Source organism: Mytilus edulis, chromosome 5 (assembly GCF_963676685.1).
Source record: "Mytilus edulis chromosome 5, xbMytEdul2.2, whole genome shotgun sequence".
Taxonomy (NCBI): Eukaryota; Metazoa; Mollusca; class Bivalvia; order Mytilida; family Mytilidae; genus Mytilus; species Mytilus edulis.
Genome location: NC_092348.1, coordinates 3,219,380 through 3,233,157, shown reverse-complemented (window position 1 = coordinate 3,233,157; position 13,778 = coordinate 3,219,380). Strand labels below are relative to the sequence as shown.

At 32.6% G+C, this 13,778-nt stretch overlaps 1 protein-coding gene across 1 annotated transcript; it reads right to left on the bottom strand.

Moving 5' to 3' along the window:
• Positions 1–657: 657 nt before the first annotated feature.
• On the bottom strand, positions 658–12,989 carry LOC139522653 (uncharacterized). The gene is made up of 8 exons (XM_071316121.1): positions 12,905–12,989; positions 8,707–8,859; positions 6,428–6,541; positions 5,491–5,604; positions 4,346–4,453; positions 2,554–2,667; positions 2,023–2,133; positions 658–797 (listed from the first exon to the last, which is right to left on the bottom strand). The coding sequence occupies exons 1-8, from the start codon at positions 12,987–12,989 to the stop codon at positions 658–660; spliced, it is 939 nt and encodes a 312-aa protein (XP_071172222.1).
• Between the last annotated feature and the right edge of the window lie 789 nt (positions 12,990–13,778).

The window sequence follows — 13,778 nt, the reverse complement described above, 5'->3', positions numbered from 1 at the left end:
TAGAACAAATGTTTACTACAACAGAGATTATTTCAGCTTCCCAATTGTTTACTTTTCGATGTAGCATATTTCAGACAACACCTGCACACGGAGTATATATATCCCAGTTGATGCAGTATACAATTTCGTTTATAATTTACTCGATTGAGTGATGCTGCTAACAACGAAGTTATTGAACCAAGAGTTCCAAGTGGTGAAGTTGAAATCATCTCTTCCATAATTTTACGGACGTCATAACGAGTTGGTTGACCGTTATTAGAATAGCTAATTCCAGATGACAGATATGTTTCTATCATTATAATCAAAATTCGGTCCTATTTTTAAGAAGTAGTTACGTACTATACTATTGATTTATAGAGGACTAGGGTATATTTTCGCTAAATCGATTTATGACTATTGAACAGCACCCAACCTGGGACCATGGTGTTACAGCACGACATACGAACAAGCTATACAAATCAGTTTAAAAGGGCGCAACTCATCAAATCGATACATAGTTTAGATTGAACTGCATTTCAAGAGCTAGGATGTTGTTATTATCTTATAAAGCGATCTTTTAAGCATAAATGTGGACTGCTCATTTCAGTGACACAAATTGGGACATGTAGGCCAAAATAGATTAATATTTGATATGAGTTTTGCTTTGTCTTTTTGAGATTATGTAGCAGGAATAGTATCTGATGGGTTTTCGGCATCCCTTTCTAAAATATTTAAGGAGTCAGCATCCCATTGGTATAAAACTTCTTCTATGGCGTCATGTTTTTGACTTTTGGATCTTGTATCCTGTTCACTGTATTCTGTTTATAAAATATTATCCTATGATAGGTAATTGACCTCTTCTATGCACTTTAGAAAGAAAACAAAGTGATATAAATATAAACCATACATAAAAGCAACAGTAGTATACCGCTGTTCGAAATTCATAAATCGATACAGAAAAAAACCAAATCCGAGTTACAAACTAAAACTGAGGGAAACGCATTAAATATCAGAGAACGACGACACAACAAAAACACAAGATTAAAATGTAACACACACAGAAACGAACTATAATATTACAATGGCCATTTCCCTGACTTGGTACTGGGCATAAAGCTTGGCTGTTTACATTCAGACAAACCAGTATTGTCACAAGATATGATACTAAAGTAATAAGTTGTACCTTTTGTATGGCATTGGATCTGTGGTAAATATGAATCGTTTCTTAACCTTACATTTATGTTTAATCAATTGTTTACTGTAATAGCAGACGATATCAATGTTTTGACTCAAGATTAGATAAATGAGTTCACTATCAACTTCTTTCATAAGTAAGCTCTTAAACCAAGAGTTCCAAATGGTGAAGTTGAAATCATCATTTAGAAAATTTTACGGACACCATCACGAGTTGGATGACCGTTATGGAATAACCGTTTCACAAATGATATCGGACATGTTCCTTACGTCGTAACTACAATCCTCTTTCCTTTCATAAATGTGACCTACCGGAATAGACTATTTACCGGATTTGTAATCACATAAGCAACACGACGGGTGCAACATGTGGAGCAGGATCTGCTTACCCTTCCGGATCGCCGTTCCCGCCCCTAGTTTTTGTTAGGGTTCGTGTTGTTTATTCTTTAGTTTTCTATGTTGTGTCATGTGTACTATTGTTTGTCTGTTTGTCTTTTTCATTTTTAGCAATGGCGTTGTCAGTTTATTTCTGATTTATGAGTTTGACAGTCCCTCTGGTATCTTTCGTACCTCTTTTCTTTCCAGGATCAGATGATTTTATTGACATTTTAAGTGATCCAGTCTTCAAATCTATGAACTTTTTTTCCAATAACCCTTAAAACACATGTAACCGAAAAGATACGTAACTATTTGGTATGAGTATTTTGTGAATAGTTATCAAAGGTGGTATGAGTATTTTGTGAATAGTTATCAAAAGTGGTATAAGTATTTTGTGAATAGTTATCAAAGGTGGTATGAATATTTTGTAAGTGTCTTAGAGTGAGTTTATCTGTAAAGCAGGAATATTACCTGATGTTTTTTCGTATTGTCTTTCGTGAAAGGTATCAGCTTTTAATTTGGATACAGCCTCTTCAGGCGCGTCATGTGTAAATTTGGATTTTTTGTCATCTTCACTGTCTGCTGTATGAGACAAATAATAGATAAGTAATTATTGCTTATTGGTCATCTTACACTAAATGACATGGATGCTTACACAAATATATCATACAACCTTAAACAATAAAAAACAGTATTCATTATTTAAATTCATAAACGGTCTACGCGGACAAAATATGAAACAAATTAACTGATAAAAATTATCTTTTTATTACACAAAATGCCTAACTGAATACATGAATGTGTGGTAAGGAAACATGCGTGTTTCGTGATAAACATCCAATAGTTCAGTTCCAACTTTACTATAAAATTTAGTTGTTTTTCTTTTATTTATATGGTTAAACAATCCTCATGTCAAATGTATGCAATTCTCGCCTTTTCTCGCTAAAATAGAAGGTATGAGTATTGATGTGTCTTCATGTGAACATTGAGCTGGAATAGTACCTGATAGATTTTCGTATTCCCTTTTGTACAAGGTTTCAGATTCCTCGGGATATACGTATTCTTCCGGTGTGTGATTCTTTTTACATTTGGATCTTGTTTCCTTTTGACCATGTTCTGTATGAAAAAGATATATGCAAGCTTGCTAATAAGTCAACCATTCAACAAAGTGGAAATTGATGTGCACCTAAACCATACAGGCCTTTAGTATTGAGAAACGGTCAGTTACAGTTTTACTTATGTGTATGTATATGTTTGTTGCTGTTTATTAAATAACATACCACGCGGAATAATGAAAATACGAAAAGAAGCATTATCCCCGGCTTAGTATATTTCTATGATTTTGATTGGTTTAATCAAGTCTATACAAAATCCATTGTTCCGTGTGAAAATCAAATTCGGTAAATTATCCATGATGTCTGTAATTAAAATATCAAATCAACTAACGATTTTATCTTATTATGTTGAACATTTCCACTCATTTTAGTAAATGCATCACTTGGTTGCCAAATTGTAAAATGAATGGGACTGCTGACCTAGATATGCAAATGACCCACGTTGACGTTATGTGTACTGTCTATGGTGTAACTCTTACAACATTGGGCACCAAGTATGACTCATTCCGGTTTCTATGTCTCTTGATTAGAAAGTCTTATATTCGACTACCTGTAGGGTTCTACCAAATGTAGTACCCTACACCCCGTAACAAATATGTCAAATTTCCAACTTTCAATAAAACATTTTTAGATAATGAACAAAATGTTGTTTTCACGTTACCCTTGTGGTAAAATTTTTGTAAAAATCGCCAAATTTGGCTTAAGATCGTGGATAAATTCATTACCTACGTTCATATCCGTAAATATGGATATTTTAACACCCTTCATTGCCCTGTTCACCTTTCAGCTTCGCCTCAGGGTGTACTTGGATACTTTATGGTGTTAAAATATCCATATTTACGGATCTGAACGTAGATAACTTATGATATCATTTTTATTTCGTAATGAAATTATTTTCCAACCCTGTATACGTGTTTAATTCTTAGTTGTACTGGATGAATCAATGTTTAATTCGTGTTCACCATCACTTTCAAAAGAGTTGATTTCAGCTTTTCGATTAAAATCTTTCCATTTCTATAAAGCAACATTCCAGCTGCGCCTACATATGGAGTATACAACTCCCAGTTGATACAATATTGCAGTTGGGCATGTATTTTGTTTTCTATGTTGTGTGTTGTATTGTTTGTCTGTTGTTGTTTTTATTTTAGCCACGGCATTTTTAGCTTATTTCCGACTTGAATTACGAGTTTGTATGTCCCTGTTGTTTCTTTCGCCTCTCTTCTCTTATGATTTCCTTGCTGCTCATAAGGAAGCTTTTAAACCAAATGTTCCAAGTATAGAAGCTGAAATCATCCGTTCGTACATTTTTCGTACGCAATCACGTGTTGAGTGACTGTAATGGAATATTTGTTTCCCAGATGACAACCGATATGTTCAAGCTATTGTAACAAAAATACCGTCCTCGAAACCCAGAATGTGACCTACCGAATGAAACTTGTTACATGAGCAATACGACGGGTGCCACGTGTGGAAAAGAATTTCCAGAGATTAACAAAAGTTTTTGGTTCAGTCTTTGGTTTTCAGTGTTGTGTCTCGTGTCTTTTGATCTTTTTTTCTCTTTTTCCTACTGTGTTGTCAACTTTGTGTTTCGATTTATGAGTTTGGATGTTATTTTGGTATATTTCGCCTCCTTATTATTATTGATGTGTATTCCTGTGCATGAATAGAAGAAACAATACCTGATGTATTTCTGTCTTCTCTTTTGGGTATGAATTCAGTTTCTGACTGACATAAAACTTCTTCCGGAGTGTCATGTGTTTGACCTCTGGGTACCTTTTTACAGTGTTCTGTATTAACAAAAAGAATATTTCATGATTTGTATTTAGAGGTGAAATACAAATATGTTGTATGTTAGCTGGTCATGGTTTGTTTTGGCAGTTTCAATCATTCCCTAACATCATATGCTTTTCACGAAAGAGGAGACAATGGTCTGTTTATTTAAACTTATATTTCAAAGCATCAAATTCTGTGCTGTATATAAAAAAAGCAGTTAAAAATAATGTCTTTGTATTTTAGAATATTTCCTCAACTTAATCCGTGTTTCCTGAACTTTTGAATTGAATGACATCACATAAGTATTTGGTGAGATTATAATTGCACAGTTTAATAATTTATAAATGTATGTAATACAGACAAATAAAACTAACAAGTACTAACAAAATTTATCATATACTACTAACGGTTAACGGGGATGGGATAAGGTACCGGTATTTGATGTATCCACTAACAGATGTGAAAAACTATAAATAAAACATGATTTACTTAAAAAACAATTAAAAACAAATAGCACAGTCTTTCGAATTATATGGGTTTCTAAAGAGAGGCAAAGGATACAAAAGTTACATTCAAACTCGATAGTAAACTAATAACGCCATGGCTAAAAAATAAAATATTGACAAACAGACAAACAACAGTACACAATACCCATATATGAAAGATAGAGCAATACGAACCACCACCCCCTCCCAAAACTGGAGTGATCTCAGATTCTCCAGAAGGGTACAAAGATATTGTATGTCTTTTTGGTAGGTTTTTGTTTTTTACATGACATGGTTAGTTCGTTTTTTACTATGTATTTGAAATATTCCTATGATATGTTCGCCTATCATTTACGGGAGGAAATCAACGTTTTGATCCATGTAGCGTTAATATTAGTCAGTTTCAACATTTTTAATGAAAATGAGTATGGATTTGTTTTTCATTTTTTAACAATCATTTTATGAAATGTATGTACCTATCCTCGTAACCTTGCATGAAACATGAAAGCTAAAACAGAGAATAAATATGTAATGCGTATTGGTGCTTTGTTTAACAGGAGCAGTACCTGATTGACTTGTGTCTCCTCTTTTGTTAAAAGTTTCAGCTTCCAATTGGTATATAACTTCTTCCGGGTCGTCATATTTTTGACGTTTGTATCTTGTTTCTAATTTGCTGGGTTCTGTAAATAAACTCATCATATATACCAGGACTAAATTTTGTATATACGCCGACGCACGTTTCGTCTACAAAAGACTCATCAGTGACGCTCGAATCCAAAAAAGTTAAAAAGACCAAATAAAGTACGAAGTTGAAGAGCATTGAGGACCAAATTCCTAAAAGATTTGCCAAATACAGCTAAGGTAATCTATGCACAATAGTGCTGACTACTGGGCTGGTGATACCCTCGGGGAAATAAAATATAGAAATATCAAATGATGGCTCATTAGCCTACTATCCATTAAACACTAAAAGACTTTGAAATATATAGATATACCATGCTGTCTTCAACATTGAGAGCACCTTTTATTTTTAAACTGGTCCCAATGGACAAAATGTAATGCAGTAAGTAGTAAAAGGCAACGGATTGCTGCTATTCCTAAACTTATGTCTATGTGTATGTTGTAATTTTTTTTATTGAATATTCTGTTGGATATATGAAAAAGCGTTTAAGAAACATTATTCTTCGTATTTCAAAATCAAATCATTTCTTTAAACCCACAAACGTGTTTCCTTGATTTTTGCATTACAATGGTGGAACAAATTAATGCTTTGTTTCAGTTAAAGTAACCATATTTCACTGCCAAATCCATGCATGAACTACCGGATTCTTTTACATTTATTAGCAACCCATACATCGTGTATATGTTCATCTTGCTTTCTTTGTTCGGGTTTTTGCCAGATTTGTTTGGTAAAAAATGAATAAACATGTAAGTCAAACAAGCGGTAAATATTTTGTATTATTCTTAATGTGTGTATATATGTTAGTAAAGTAGGGAAATCACCTGGTAGGATTTCGTCTTCATTTTGGTCAAAGATGCTATCTTTCAATTGAAAGGCAACTTCATACGGTGCGTCATATGTTTGACGTTTATTTCTTGTTGCTGTTGTACTGTGTGCTGAATGATACAAATATATATTTAGGTTCGTTAATGAGTGTTCTATTCACCAATAACTAAATGACATAATTGTGATCCAATATACACAATTAATATAAACTTTAACAATTAGACAAAAAGCATGCCTTGTCTTGAGCTATATTACAAAATGTGTAGCGAACTAGGTAACGTCAAAACGATCTGTTACTTTTAGATTCATGAATTTATCACGCCAAATGCTGTGCTGAAAATATCAAAAAGCAGTAAGTAGGATGAAGAATAGGATACATTACCCTTATTGAGCACATGATATCACCCCCAGTTTTGACTCAGTCTTTGATTTTGCGTTGTGTTTTGTGTACTGTTGTTTGTTTGTTCTTCTTTCTTTTCTATCCACCACATTGTCATTTTATTTTCGACTAATGAGTTTTATCCCTTTAATGTCCTTTGTATTTCATATTCATATCCATAAAAAAGAACAAGATTTATCCTAAGAGCAAGACCTTGTTGGTTTTTTTTTAACAATCCTTGCCCCTTGTTTGTTTTCCCGATTGAAACACGTGTTCACCTGTGAATTAGGCACGATTTTTTCTGATGGAGTTGCGTCTTCTCATGGGTGCCCTGTCTTTCGTTTGATATTTGTGAGGTCATAATCGTGAAAAGAAGACGACATTATAGTTACGACATTATGAACATATCCGCTATCATGTGTGTAACGAATATACCATAACGGTCAACCAACTTGTGATTACGTCCGTATTATTCACAACGGGATGAATTCAACTTCAACATTTGGAACTCTTGGTTTAATAGACTCCTTGTGAGCAGTTACCTTCTATCAAGGAAATCATGATAAGAAATACAAGCCCGGGTATAACGTATCAATTTGGAAATATGTATTACTTATGCAGGATCTGCTGGAATGTTGCTTCATAGAAACAGAAAGTTCTCAAATGGCAAGCTTAAATAATCCGTTCAGGCGTAAAGTTTAGTGTTCAATTGACCCTCATTTTCAATTTCAAGATGTAAGCCAAGATATGAGGCAAACGTAACTGTATCTGTAATATCCTTTATCTCAAGTTCGATGGGATAGATACATTCACATTGTCACCATAGTTTGAAATATTTAATGAGACAACATGATCTTTATAGCGGAAAGTAAAGTTAAAGGATACTGCTAACTTCTTTTCATTCTTCCTAAGAAGTACCTGTATGCAGTCATCGTCTTGAGAAGAAAGTAATAAGTCGGCTAGAATAGTGACAACGTTCGTTCCCAAGGGAATGCCGAAGGATTGTTAAATAACACGTCAATCAAACGTAATGTTGTCGATCATGAATTAAAGCATATTGGTAAGTAATGCCAGTTTCAGCGAATTATTGTTTGGATCAGAGTAGAATTTATCCCTCCCTAAGGCACGATACTTGTAACAAAGCAATACTTTTGTACCTATGTATACCTTTGCATACCAATAACTTTTTAAATTTTTTCTTTAAGTTTGAATGGACATACGTTTGTAAGGCGTAGAAGAGTCAATGTTTAGTACTTTTGCAAGATAAAATAGTCTTAGATTAATTGTATTTATAGTATCCACATTAGACTCACGCCACCCCTATAATAGGTAGTTTCACATAAAAACTTTCAAGCGCAGCTAGGATTGCTGATAAATTTGATTTCAATAAATAAGAAAGCGATTTTGTGGACTTATTGGAAGACCCAGCACTATATCCGGTTTGTAAGTGACCTGTGCAGTTTATGAGATCACCCTTGTTTTTGGTGGGGTTTGTGTTGCTTATTCTTTAGTTTTCTATGTTGTGTCATGTGTACTATTGTTTGTCTGTTAGTCTTTTTCATTTTTAGACATGGCGTTGTCAGTTTATTTCCGGTTTATGAGTTTGACTGTCCCTTTGGTATCTTTTGTCACTCTTTTAGGTACTAGTATCAAATACAGTGACGGAAAATCCAGTTCTTCATCTTTGATTGAAATTCCAAAGATACATCGAACAGACCTATGAATATTTCGAATTTCCTCATTAGCAATTGTCGTGAGGGTATATGTCGAATTTTTCAAGTAAATTGTCCAAACCTAATTCATTTATCAAGCTGTGATTTACACACGTACACGATGTTGTTTGGTATTTTTTTTATTTTTACTTTTTTCGTATAATCCCGTAATGAATAAACGTACGACCAGGTTTGTCTGTCTCTCGTAAGGTCATATCCTTCTTTTCTCTTCCATCCATCTCTCGTAAGGTCATATCCTTCTTTTCTCTTCCATCCATCTCTCGTAAGGTTATACCCTTCTTTTCTCTTCCATCCATAGTAACTTCTGGTGTATACACTTTAAAAAAAAACATGAATATACATAAGAGTCCTTAAATGTTTCTTTTTGTACCAAGAAACAATCTCTCCGAATGGAATGATTATTTTGTCAAACTCGCCATATCCCTTTCCTCGAAAACTTGACGAAACTGAAGTGACAAGAAAAAACCGAAATCCAATTAAACCCTACAAAAAGTAAAATCACAAAAAAACTGATAAACATCTAGTGATTAACCTTGGAAGATAGTTACTTACATTAATTTGTAGGATCCTTTACTATAGATAATTTTGATGATCTGTAAAAATAACATCTCCATGCCTTATATATCATGTACTGTAGTACGATGCTAGATTAAAACTGACGTGGAAAGGTACCATTGTAACACCCGGCCACCGAAAGCTTCATTTTTATGACGCCCAGGTGGTCGTGTGGACTAGCGGGACGGCTACAGTGCAGTTAAATTGGTGTCACGATATCTCAGTAGCATGGGTTCGAATCCCGATGAGGGAAGAACAAAAAATTCGCGAAAGCAAATTTACAGATCTAACATTGTTTGGTTGATGTTAAGACGAGTTGTATATATATAATGTCTAAAAATAGCAACAATCAACATTCAATCTATTTACGCGTGGATCAGTTTGTGAAAATAACCTGATACAGTTATTGAATTAAAATTATAAAAATGTCTAAGAATGTAACTTAAACACACTAATTAATACATTAAAAAGTTCTATTAGATTTTAAATAGAAATACGCAATATTTCGCTAAACAAATTAGCTTCATCAGGCGTGTGCATCTCTCAGCATGCTTCCGATTTTACCTTGAGAGATGCACACGCCTGGTGAAGCTAATTTGTTTAGCGAAATATTGCGTATTTCTATTTAAAATAAGATAGAACTTGTTAATGTATTAATTAGTGTGTTTAAGTTATATTCTTAGACATTTATATATATTAATTAATACATTAAAACGTTATGTATATATATTCATATGTATTGTTATCATTGTATGTATGGATTTTAAAGAAACAACATTAAACAAAAACGATGCCACACAAAAAGGGAAAATATTGTTCTTAAACAGTGGCCAATGACCCTTGGCCGTTAATCATTGCAACATGAAAATATGAGTGTCAATTTTGTGTCACCATACACAGGAAAATTTTACTCACATCAATTTCATGTGAATCCCTGGTGGAATTCAAAGGAATTTCGCAATATATGCCTATACGTGAAGATCGCATGAAATCAGTTCATGTGAGTTTCACGTTATAGATGTCACGTGGAAATAACATGATTTATTTTTCCGTAAAATTCAAGTGAATTTTTTAATAAAATAATTTAAATAACATTTGGCAATTTACGGATATGAAACTCCGCACTACAAGAAATAGAACGACTGTATCTAATTATTTATTTTAATTTTTACATATTTTATCTGAATCAATGACCATAACTAGACACTTCACTGATGAGTTTATCCCAAATCACCTGTTTATAGATGGACTGGTCTATAATAAGCGAACGGGTTAAACTCTGCCCAGTCAAGTGAAATAAATCAAGTAATATCATTGTCACATATACACGGACACATTTTATTCTTGTTAATTTGATAAGGAAGCCAACTTAAAATTATAGGAAATATTTCCTAACTTTCAGTTTAGATATTAAATATACACAGGCAGAATTCTTTAACGTGAATTTCATATGAATATCACGTGAAAAAAATCACCGAGATTCACCTCAGATGAAGTTATACATGACACTCATGTGAAAATTTCCATATTAATTTCACTTTGTTGAGATTCACATTAATCTAACGTGAACTTTAACAAGAGACGAATTGGTATTTTTCATAATTTTGATTAAATTTGAAAAAAATGGAGTTGCAAACACAGAACTTAGATAGTATTTTCTTTTGTTTTTGGGTTTATTGTTTTTCTTTTCTTTTTCGAGAGAAGGGGAGGGGAAATTTTTCTTGGGTGAAATAATGCACTGATCGATATATTTTTTTATTATTATTCTAGCGGTATTTTTTCTTCTTTAAACGAGCGTTTGTTTAGAAAATATTTTTGAGTTATCTGGTGGTATTATATTTTTAACACGTACATTCAGACCTTTCTATGCCACACGAAATTTCAAGTTTGACCTCTATCGTTGAATGCAATGTAATGGTCTTGTAAAGCTAGTCTGTTTCCCGGCCGTAATTGACATTCTTATTTGTATATTCCGAATGAATACTGAATGTTTTACGGAGGGAACCAACCTATTGTAAAGCTAACATTGAGGCCATCTTAGTCCCATGACATCATTGATTATGATTTGTCATATTTAGAAACGAGGCAAAATATATGATCCTTCAGACGGTGTTCACGTATGATTCGTCAATCGTACGTACCTTTCGTACAATTGTAAGAATGCTGTTATAAGTTGGTAAACATGCACGAAATCAAAATTTGAAAAATATATGGTGTATGCAAAAGTCGTCTAGAACTTTTATTTTATTTTATTTTTTTCTCTTATTTCTTTTATTTTCTTATGATATGTTTAAATAATCATTTCTATCTATTTTCATACATTCAAATTTAGTTTGCTTTAATATACCAACACAAGTCTATGATATTTTATAAGTTCCATTCATCTACTATTATTTACCAATTAATGCTACTGCAAAATGGTGGTTTATTTATTGCCAGAATACGTTTAATAAAGCAATTTTAAGTGTTATTTATCGGTTACTCAAATATTAAAAAACTTTGATACTAAGAGTATGTTAAAGAATAATTTATGTATAATACATTTATGTACTACAGGAGTGATATCATAATATGATTGATATATAGATATAGGAAGAAGTGGTGTGAGTGCCAATTAGACAACTCTCCACCCAAATAACAATTTATAAAAGTAAACCATTATAGGTTAATGTACGGCCTTCAAATTAGAATCCCCAAAATAAAGTTATACCTTCCAAATTAAAGTTCTGAACCTTTACAAGCTAAATATAAAGAACAAATGTGAGAAATCCGCAAAGTATCCTTACATGACATATATAAGAATTGATTGCTTCTTTTTGTAAATCTATTGGGGTGTAAAAGCGTTTACCGAAGTAAATTTTGTATGAAGCACGTACGCGCTTCAATTTAAAAATCTATGCACAGTCAACGCTTTTACAACACTAAATAAACAAACAGAAGCATTCAATACGTATAATTACATTTTTTTGCAATGGATATGGAAACACGATTACAATTAAGCTCTTCATTTATCAACCTGTGCACTTTATTGTTGAAGCTCGTGTCATCATGAACGTTACAATTCATTTCAAAATGAATTTTTATTTTAGGACAACTCGAGATTGATGTTAGCCAATTAAAATTAAAATGTATTATCGCTTTTTTGTGCATTTTTCCTTTGATTTGTTTTGGTGATAATTTTCATATCATGCTACTCGCTTGAGATGGAAAATTATTGCTAGAAACTAAGGAACCACGTGGCGTTGCAAATGAAATTGATATGAAATTGACAACATCGTCATAAGTAAAATAGCGATAAACAGATTATCATTGGTCAAGTCAACTTGACTCAAGCGAGCAAGTCAATCTCGTTGAGATAACCAACGATAATCTATAATTGTAATGAAACATACATCTAATGTAATTATTCACTCATATTACTTTCATATCTACGGTTTCAATAGACAGATGATAAAGACGATTTAAAAGTAACATAACCACTTAAATTTCAATCGGTTATAGCCTTACTAAGATAGAAATAATACATCAAAATTCGCCTTTTAAAAATGTTTAAATGAATTAATTGATTAAAAATCAAATTATTACTGAACACGAAATATGTTTACTTCATACCTTACCTGTGTACACAGATTCAGTGAAATGTATTAGAAACCTAATTGAAAAATTTCCTCATGAAATTAATACATTTTTAGGGAAACGATCGTTTCTTTTCCTAACTTAATTCAATAGAAATTAAATCAAAATAACTTAGTTATATGGAATGGGTTTTTACATTGTTGAAGGTCGTCTATCTTCTTCTTACATACAGAAAAACATCAACTGGTTTATGCTACAGCCTAATGATAAATCAGACTCCTTGTTTTCTCGCTTGACTTTTTCACAATTAGTCATGTCGAGGCATTTTTTAGCTTGGTATGGTGTATAAAATGTGCTTGATGCTATGTGAGCTATGTTTGTGGTGGATATTTATGTGATTGGCATTTATACCTTATCAACTTATGTCTGTATAGGTTAATATATTTTCAAGATAGATAAAGATCATTCTTTAAGGTAAATTAACAAACATTAAAATTTTGAAATCCGTTTTTAAATGAAGAATATTGGTAGTTTTAATGATTTATTTGCAGATATTTTTGGATCATAATGAGTTATTAAAGGTACTAGGATTTTATTTAAATACGCTTAGATCAAAAAGGTATTAAGCCTAACATATCACTAATATAGATAATAACAAAATGTTGCAGCTTTGAATTTTGAAAATAATCTGCGAGCGTCCCTGTCTTTTTGCTTTTTGTTTTTTTTTCGAGTTGTTGTAGGGGGTATCATTGTTTATAGTATGATTGCATGAACAATTATAACTAAAAACTTGATAAAACATTTGTGAAACTCTCGTAACTATTATAACGTTTCATGGTTTGGGTGTTTTTAATAGAGGTTCGCTTTATGTTACAATTTAAGTAGAGCCAATTGATTCCAATAGTTATCAAAAGTACCAGGATTATAAATAAGTACGCCAGACGCGCGTTTCGTCTACATAAGACTCATCAGTGACGCTCATATCAAAATAGTGTTAAAGCCATACAAGTACAAAGTTGAAGAGCATTGAGGATCCAAAATTCTGAAACGTTATGCCAAATACGGCTAAGGTAATCTATTCCTGGGTCAAGAAAATCCTTAGTT

Excerpts from the sequence above, each read along its gene's own strand:
- LOC139522653 (XM_071316121.1), bottom strand. The coding sequence starts at position 12,989 with ATGACTAATTGTGAAAAAGTCAAGCGAGAAAACAAGGAGTCTGATTTA. Across the intron at positions 6,542-8,706 it reads AGAGACAGACAAACCTGGTC|CACACAGTACAACAGCAACA; the intron begins GTACGTTTATTC and ends TGTATCATTCAG. Across the intron at positions 2,668-4,345 it reads AGAAGACAGAAATACATCAG|AACATGGTCAAAAGGAAACA; the intron begins GTATTGTTTCTT and ends TTTTTCATACAG.